The sequence below is a fragment of the Ornithorhynchus anatinus genome, chromosome X1 (assembly GCF_004115215.2).
Source record: "Ornithorhynchus anatinus isolate Pmale09 chromosome X1, mOrnAna1.pri.v4, whole genome shotgun sequence".
Classification (NCBI taxonomy): domain Eukaryota; kingdom Metazoa; phylum Chordata; class Mammalia; order Monotremata; family Ornithorhynchidae; genus Ornithorhynchus; species Ornithorhynchus anatinus.
In genome coordinates, this window is record NC_041749.1 from 55,116,236 (window position 1) to 55,124,818 (window position 8,583).

Genomic DNA, 8,583 nt, shown 5'->3' on the forward strand with positions numbered 1-8,583 from the left:
ACCATTAAATACAAAGAACAGTGTCTTGCAACATGTCCTGGGACATCTGTGGTGAAAACTCATGAGGAGCTTCTGAGCCTGGGCTACCAGTTTAATCACCAGTCATTACTATTTACCAAGTGCCTACTGTGCACAGAGCACCATAATGGGTCCTTGGGAGCATGTGAGGAGTTTACAATAGAATGGGAGAGTCAGACAGACACAAATAGTTTTTTTTGTTTGTTTAATTTAATGGTATTTATTAAGTACTTACTAAGTGCCAGGCACTGTACTAAGTGCTGGGGTCGATACAAGCTAATCCTCTAGACTGTAAACTCTTTATGGGCAGGGAATATGCTTGCATATTGTTATATTGTACTCTCCCAAGCCCTTAGTACAGTGTTTTGCACACAGTAAATGCTCAATAAATTCGATTGAATGAATGAATGAATATGAATTATCAGGTTGGACACAGTCCATGTCCCACATTGGGCTCACAGTCTTAATCCCCATTTAATGGATGAGATAACTGAGACACAGTGAAGTTAAGTAACTTGCCAAGGTCACAAAGTAGACAAGTGGTGGAGGCGGGATTAGAACCCTGGCCCTTCTGGCTCCCAGGCCCATGCTCTATCCACTAGACCATACTGCTTCTCCATGAAACTTAACAAGGACTTTACAAATAAGTGGGAACCGAAGGTAAAAAAAGGTCCAACCAGTAGCATAATACTAGGAAAAATAAATAAATTAATTAATGATAAATTAATTATCATGGCATTTATTAAGCATTTATTCCATGCGGTGGGGTAGACACGGTCCCTGTCCCATACGGGGCTCCAGGCTTAATCCCCATTTTACAGATGAGATAATTGAGGCCCAAAGAAGCAAAGTGCCTTGCCAAAGTCACTCACGACACAAGTGGCAGAGCTGATATTAGAACCCAGGTCTTCTGACTTCCACGCCACAGGTCTTTCCACTGGGCAACGCTGCTTTTCATGAAAATGAACAAGGAGAAATGAGCCAGCCATCTATGGACGTAACCTGCCCAGAAGTGCATTCGATTGTATTTATTGAGTTCTGTGTGCAGAACAATGTACTAAGCGCTTGGGTCAGGACAATCCAACAGTAAACGGATATGTTCCCTTCCCACAAGAAGCTACAAGTCACATGCATCCCTGCCCCTTGGCAGTGGCTAGAAGAGGCTGGAGGGGGAGAGAGAGAAAGACAGAAAGACAGATGGACAGACGGAGGGACAGAGGCAGATTGACAGAGGGCGCGGCCTTCCCTGGAGCCAGTAATTTCAGGCCTGGCTAGAGCAACACGTAGCAAGACAAGCGTGGCTTAGTGGAAAGAGCTCAGGCTTGGGAGTCAGAGGGCATGGGTTCTAATCCCGGCTCTGCCACTTGTCAGCTGGGTGACTTTGGGCAAGTCACTTCACTTCTCTGTGCCTCAGATACCTCATCAGTAAAATGGGGATGAAGACTGAGCCCCACATGGGACAACCCGATTACCTTGTATCTACCCCGGCGCTTAGAACAGTGCTGGGCGCATAGTAAGCGCTTAAGAAATACCCATCATTACCCGAACTGTACTTTCCAAGGGGTTAGCACAGTGCTCTCCACTCTCATTAAACTCTCTGTAGATACGATTGGATGAAAGAACCAGGAGGGACTAAAACTGTGACCAGGCCACTGCCTTTCACGGCGTGGCCTTGGGCCAGGGATTTCCCCTACGGGCTCCGGCTTGCTTGCCCGTCTGTGAATAGGGGGGCTGCAGAGCCGGGTCATTCGGGCTTTTCGATGACGATGGAGAAGTCACCTTCGTCCGCCCGTCCCGTCCCGTCCCGTCCCGTCCCGTCCCGGCCCGGCCTCGCCACCCCACCCCCCGCCCTCCAGGCCGGGGAAGCGTTCCCAAGCCGGGCCCTGGCCGAGGAGGGGCTCGGGGCGCGGGAGCCGGGGAGGGTCCCGGGGAGGGGGCGGGGGCAGGACGGTGAGAAGGTTCGCAGCCGCCACCCAGATGAGAATTGTCTCCGCACACTTTCCGAGCATCAATTAAAGGCCCGCAGGAGTCAGAGTCGACACCTCTGCAAATGGAGCCCGTTCCCAGGGTCCCGCGCCCCCTCCCCCCGGGCGCTGCGGGCTCTGACACCTCGCCCAGCCCCGAGGGGGTCTCCGCTTCACACCCCGGGCCCGGGATAAAGGCCGGCCGGTCCCGGCCGCTGCCCAGACCCGGCCGGCGCCGCCCGCAGCCATGGCCCGCTCCCCGACTCCGCTCCTCGCCGAGATGGGCTGGGTCCTCCCGCACGACTGGGACTGGGCCTGGGGCCGCACCCACTCCGCGTCCCCGGCGCCCTCGACCTCCTCCTGCCCCTCAGGCTGCTCCCCCTCGGGCTGCTCCCCGACGGGCTGCTCCCCCTCGGGCTGCTCCCCCTCGGACTGCTCCCCGACGGGCTGCTCCCCCTCCGGCTGCTCCCCGACGGGCTGCTCCCCGACGGGTTGCTCCCCTTCTGGCTGCTCCCCCTCGGGCTGCTCCCCGTTGGGGTCCTCCCCGTCCGGCGGGGCCTCGAGCCCGGCCGAGCCCCCCGCGGGTCCGGCCGCCCCCGGCCCTCCGCCCCCGGGGCCCGCCCCTTCCCGGAGGGCCCGGGGGAGCGGCGGCGGGGTGCGGGGATGGCGGGGGTCGCGGGGGTGGCGGGGAGTCCCGGGCGGCGGGCAGCGGCAGAGCGCCAGCGAGAGGGAGAAGCTGCGGATGCGGAACCTGTCCCGGGCCCTGCACGAGCTGCGCCGCTACTTGCCCCCGTCGGTGGCCCCCGCCGGGCAGACCCTCACCAAGATCGACACGCTGCGGCTGGCCATCCGCTACATCGCCCACCTGTCCGCCCTGCTGGGGCGTGGCCAAGGCCGGCCCGGGCCGCGGGGAGAGGCCGGGGCGACGGCCGGGCCGGTGACCGGGGCGGCGGGGGCGGGGGCGGGCCGGGGTTGCCCGCTCTGCCCGGACCCCGGCCGCGGCTGCCCGCTGGGGACGGACCCGGCCTGCGGGGGCGGCCCCGGCTCCTCGCCGACGCCCGCGGACCCCGAGGCCTGGGCCGAGCCCCTCTGCTGCTCCGGGACCCCCGCGCCCCCGGACCAGCCCCGGGGGGCCGTCCCCGACCCTGGGCAGTGGGGCTCCTGCCCCCAGCCCCACTCCTCGCCGGACTTGCCCGGAGCCACCTACGGGGCCGAAGGATTCTGGGGGTCGCCCCCCGGCTCCGGCCCGGACCCTCAAATCCCCGGGCAGAGAGATCCCGGCGCTGCTTCCTGGTCGCTGACTCCATCGTGCTCCGAGCTGGCTGCTCTGTGCCAGGTACCTCCCCGCCCCCAGCCCCCCGCCCTCCGCCCTCCGCCCCGGGGGTCACACAGGGAAGGATGCAGAGACCAGCTCAGGACCCCACTCCCGGACCCCGGCTCAGGAGGGCTGGGGGCGTCCCCAGAGCCCTCGGCTCAGGAGGGGTGAGGGTGGGGGTCCCCAGAACCCCCGCCTCCCTCCTGCCCCGTTATCTCTCTCCGTGGTATTCGTTAACCGCTTACTACATGCCAGGGCCTGTGCGGACTGCTGGGGTAGATACGAGGTAATCAGTTGGACAGGGTCCCCGGCCCACATGCGGTTCAGAGTCTTCGTCCCCATTTTACAGATGAGGGAACTGAGCCCTAGAGAAGTGAAGTGATGTGACCACGATCACACAACAGACAAGTGGCAGGCTGGACCTCTGTCCATTAGGCCACACTGCTTAGCACGGAGCCTCAGAGAAAGGCGCTTTCCCAGGGGCATTTTCCCACCCTTGGTCTCTCCCTCAGAGCCTCTCCCGGGGAGTGGGGGCTCTAGGAGAGGATAGTCCCCTGCCGGAGAGCATGGCAGGTTCCCTCGCTGCCCAGAGAGGAGAGGCGTCAGCTTGGAGGCCATCTCAGGGAGCTTGGCTAGAGGGGTTGGGGGGAGAAGGGATGTCCACCCGGACACACACCCCTCCCCCGCCGCCTCCAGGCGGACACACATGTAAGCCACCCTGGGTCAGGGGAGGACCCACCATCCCGTGGGACCCCGGGCCCGGTCCTGCCCGGATGCTAGCCCTGAGACCCCAGACCACCCTGGTGGGGTCCTTGAGCATGGCGAGGGGTGGAGGGGTGCCCCTGGAGGGAGCCAGAAACCCAGAAGCAGGCCCGGCTTTGGAGAGGGAAGCTGAGGGGCGACCTGGTGGAGCCTGGCCCTCGGTGGGCCCGGAAGCCACTCCCTCCCCCTCCAAGGAGACCTCTACAGCCACCCCGAGCCCAGTCGGCCTGAGAGAGGCCCGTTGACCCCACTGACCCATGCAGCAGTTGGTCTGCAGGGCCCTGGGGGCCGGGACTGACTCTCGGGAACCGGGATTCCCTGAGACCACTCAAGACACCCGTCTCAGCCAGACCCCTGACCCCTGGGAAGCTAGGCTACATTATTATCCCCAGGGCTGGCCTCACTCAACAGCTTCTCTCTCTTTCATTTCCAGCTCATCTCCAGTTCTCCAGAGCCCTGCTGGCCAACTACCTCCGAAGTCCTCCACCCCACCCCACTGCCCCAAGACCCGCAGCCACAGTGGGGGTGCTGGACTCACGGCTACCTGCCCGGTGCCCAGGACTTGGACCCTTCCCTCCTCTACAGAGAGGAGAGAACTGCCCAGCGCTAGACCCGAGATGCCAGGGCTGCCAGCGCTTGGGGAGAGGGGCGGGCGGGAGGAAGCCTGCTCCGAAATCCATCATGGTTTCGATATGGATGGTGGAGAAGTGGGGATCGAAGCCGGGGTGATCGGAGGGCTTCTCTTCCCTTCGTTGGTTATGGGAGGGGTCGTGCTGCTTCTCGGGGAGCCATGCTTCCTCGAGTCGTTGGAAGGTCGCGAGGAGTCAGAGCTCAGCTTTTCTCCAGCATGCCTCTCACTCCTGTCTTTTCCACCCGCCCTTGTGGCCAGGCCAGCAGACCAGGTCACTTCCTGGCTTCCAGCGGCCCCGCCCGGTCCGCCCCCGAAACAGGCACTGGCTCGAGCAGGCCCTGGACTCCTCTGGCTCCCCTGCATCACCATGTGTGTTGGGGAAGATCCGGCGGTCAGGGCCGATTAGCCCATGAGACTCCCAGATTTGGGTACGCACCTGCCCTTTGCCAGCTGTGGAGTCCAGGAGAGGTGGGCCAGCCGGCGGGGTGAGGTGGAGGCACAAGCTGGGGCTTCCCCATCGTGTCCTGGACTGGAGCCGGGGAATGGCTCAGGGGCCAGCCAGAGCTGCTGCCGCCACCTCCAACCAGGGATACTGAAGAGCCTGAGAAGGAATTCCACTCTCTTGGCACACGGACCTCATGAGAAGAACCCTCTTGACCTCCTGGCTGCATCGGGCTGGCACGGTCTCCAAGCCCCGTCTCCCACACCACAGCCCCCCTCCGGAGGCTCAGCCACTGCCAGCAGGGAGCCTGGCCCGTCGGCCAACACTTCTGGCCTCGGCTTCCCTATTCTGCATGGACACGAGTGGACCCTCTCCTGAATGGACTGCCCAGTCCTGTCCCTCACCGCGCGCGGGCCTAGGGGAATCTGGTGTGTAGTGTTCAAGAACTGCAGAAATAGAATTCAGCTTGGCTCTCCACACGGGGCCTAAGCCAGACAATCTTGCGTCATCTGTGTCTTGTGTGAGCTGTGGGCGATGGGGAATCTAGGCGACCGCTGTTGGACGATCCTATGGGGGTAGAGTGATTAGTGTGCGGGGGGGGGGGGGTCCTTTAGATTCCCTGGGAAAGGTCTGGTCCACAGTGTCTGTGATCACCAGGATTTACCACAAGCACTGGAAGCAGAGCCACGCAGGGGGTGCCGCTGGAGAAGAGCATGGGTAACACTTCTTTTCTCCCACCCTTACCCCAGTGACAGAGACCCAAAAACCCAATTCAGCAGGTGGCTCTCCAGCTCAATCACAGCTTGGACAAGACCAGAACACCCAAAACCTGTGTAGGTCTGGGATAATAATATCTATGGCATTTGTCAAGTGCTTAACCGTGCACCAAGCACTCTTCTGAGTGCCAGACCAAGTACAAGATAATCATCTCAGTAACAATCCCTGTCCCATATGGGTCTCTGTCTAAGAGGGAAGGAGAACAGGTGTTTCATCCCCATTTTACAGATGAGGGAACTGAGGTACAGAGAAGTGAAGGAACTTGCACAAAGTCACAAATCAGGCAAATGGCAGAGCAGGGATTAGTACCCGGGTCCTCCAACACCCAATCCTGTGTTCTTTCCACTAGGCCAGACTATGCAACTTTCCCTCCCTACCCCTCAACCAGGAGCCTCTCTCCAACCTCCCTCTCCCCACACAAAAGCCCTCATATGTCCTCTCCATGGGTGCTGGATTAGGGTCGGGGCTGTGAAGGGAGCTAGAACACCGATATTACACACTGAGTTTGTCCATGCAGTGGCCCCTGAGGGCTGCGGAGATTGCCCAGAGGACAGAGTTAGGGGCAGGGGGGTATATCCCAAATCCAACTGACGCCCGGGCCCAACATCATCCCCTTTACCCTTCATTTGGTTCAAAGCAGTGGGTACTGCCACTGTCTCACCCGCACCCATGGGCTGTGGGCAGCCTGCTGATGACTAGGGCTCTGAACAAGAATTCTCCCCCCGCCTCCCACCCCACCAGCCCTGTCCCCTTGAGCATAGTGGTACCAGAGCCAGTGATCCTCACCGCTGAGAAGTTTCCCTGAACCCCAGGTGCTGCACACCTCCCTGCCGGGTAGACATCACCTTGGCCCTGGTCCTCCCGTTCCCCTACCCTCTACTTCAGGACTGGGGAGCGATTTCTGGCCTGCTCCCCTTCAGTATGATTGTACCTTAGTCAGGGTATCCTGGGTCTGGGGCAGAGGGCAGGGGGCCTAAGGCAGTCCTGACCTCAGACAGGGGTCATGTTGGGTGGGTGGGGGAGGAGGATTCTTACTCTTGACCTTCAGCCCACCACTCCTGGATGGTCACAGTGTTGTTAGACCTGCGGGACTGCACAGTCCACCAAGCAGTATCACTTCGTACATGGCCCAGGTTCCTAAAGTCCCTCTTTGACCAGAGTGGTCCATTTAAAACAGACCCCATTTAATGCCCGACTCACAGGGAAGTTCCTGAGCCCAGTTCTCCCTCAGAAGAGACCCTTCTGACAAAACTTGCTTTGGTCTGGGTGGCAGGAGACTGGGTACCCTCCTGTGTCTCTGTATTTCTGAATAGAGTCAGTGTGGATGGTCTCTCTCTCCACGGAGACCTCAGCTTCCTTCTCCTCAGTGGAGGAGGTTGGGGAGACCTGGTCTCCATGGGCCTGGCCAATCTGGAGCCTATGATAACATAATAAAAATAATAACATTTGTTAAAGAGGAAAGGAGAACAGGTACTGAATCTCTGTTTTACAGATGAGGATCTGAAGCACAGAAAAGGTAAAGGGAGACTTATCCAAGGTTATACTGTAGGCAAGTGTTAGAATGTGAATTAGAACACTGGTCCTCTCACACCCAGGCCAGTGCTCTTTCCACTAGGTCACACTGCTCCTCATCCTTATTTTGTGGGACAGCGGACTTCATTGTTGGGGCTCCTCCAGCTCTCGGCCCCTGAGGGAGCCTCTCAGATTCCAGTTCGCATAGTTTTGCCCCCTGCTGGCAGCCTGTTCTGGCAAAGTGAGATGAGGCTTCAATCTCCGCAAGGGGGACATCAGGCCCCATCCTGTCGCCCCTGGGATTGCTGATCCCTTCCCCAGGGAGCTGGCCACCCAGTAGGACCCTGGTTTCCACACCCACCCTCTGCTTTCGGCCTCTCATGCAAAACTGACAGGCAACAGTTGCAGCCCTTTACTCCATTCCTGAACTGGTGGAGGAGCTTCAGAAGAACACTTTCCATCACCCAAGAGGCACCTTGACCTGGATGGAGGGTTGGGGAGACCCCCCCACCACCAGGGAGGGCCAGTTAGGATAATTGTTCCACTCCTGTTGTTCCACTCCTCCATAGGCCCCCCTTCATCCTTACCCAAATTTTTTTAATGGTATTAATTAACTTATTTCTTACTCTGTGCCAGGCCTTGTATGAAGCACTGGAACAGATACAAGCTAATTGGGTTGGACACTGTCCCTGTCCCATATGGAGCTCATTGTCAATCCCCATTTTACAGATGAGGTAACTGAGGCCCAGAGAAGTTCAGTGACTTGCCTAAGGTCCTCCAGCAGACAAGGGGTAGAACCAGGATTAGAACCCAGGTCCTCTGACTCCCAGACTCAGGCTCCATCTACTAAGCCACACTCTTTCCACTCCATCCCTGCACCTTCCAGCAACTGAGATTCTGCTAGGGGAGGGGAGGGCAGGGGTAGTTGCTTATTTAAATCATCTGCTTGCTACTCCCTTCCCTCATCATCCCTTTCCCCAGCTCAAAACCCTAGGCAGATGGAGGTCCAAGGTATGAGGCCTCTGGGAATTGGAGGGGTGGGTTCCTACAGCGGTAGGGAGCTGGAGTGGGACAGCAGACTTCAATTTTGGGGTTCCTCCGGCTCCCGGCCCCAGGGGGAGCCCCTCAGATTCCACTCAGCAAAATTTCACCCCCCGCTGGT

At 59.3% G+C, this 8,583-nt stretch overlaps 1 protein-coding gene across 1 annotated transcript; it reads left to right on the forward strand.

Annotated features, from left to right (window-relative positions):
* Positions 1-2,724: 2,724 nt before the first annotated feature.
* On the forward strand, positions 2,725-4,669 carry MESP2 (mesoderm posterior bHLH transcription factor 2). Its single transcript, XM_039910262.1, has 2 exons — positions 2,725-3,318; positions 4,493-4,669. Exons 1-2 carry the CDS (start codon positions 2,725-2,727, stop codon positions 4,667-4,669), a joined length of 771 nt encoding a protein of 256 aa, XP_039766196.1.
* The last annotated feature ends 3,914 nt before the right edge of the window (positions 4,670-8,583 follow it).

Bases quoted from the DNA above. Each gene is read 5' to 3' on its own strand.
- MESP2 (XM_039910262.1), top strand. From the start codon at position 2,725: ATGCGGAACCTGTCCCGGGCCCTGCACGAGCTGCGCCGCTACTTGCCC. The intron at 3,319-4,492 runs GTACCTCCCCGC...TTTCATTTCCAG, and splicing joins AGCTGGCTGCTCTGTGCCAG to CTCATCTCCAGTTCTCCAGA.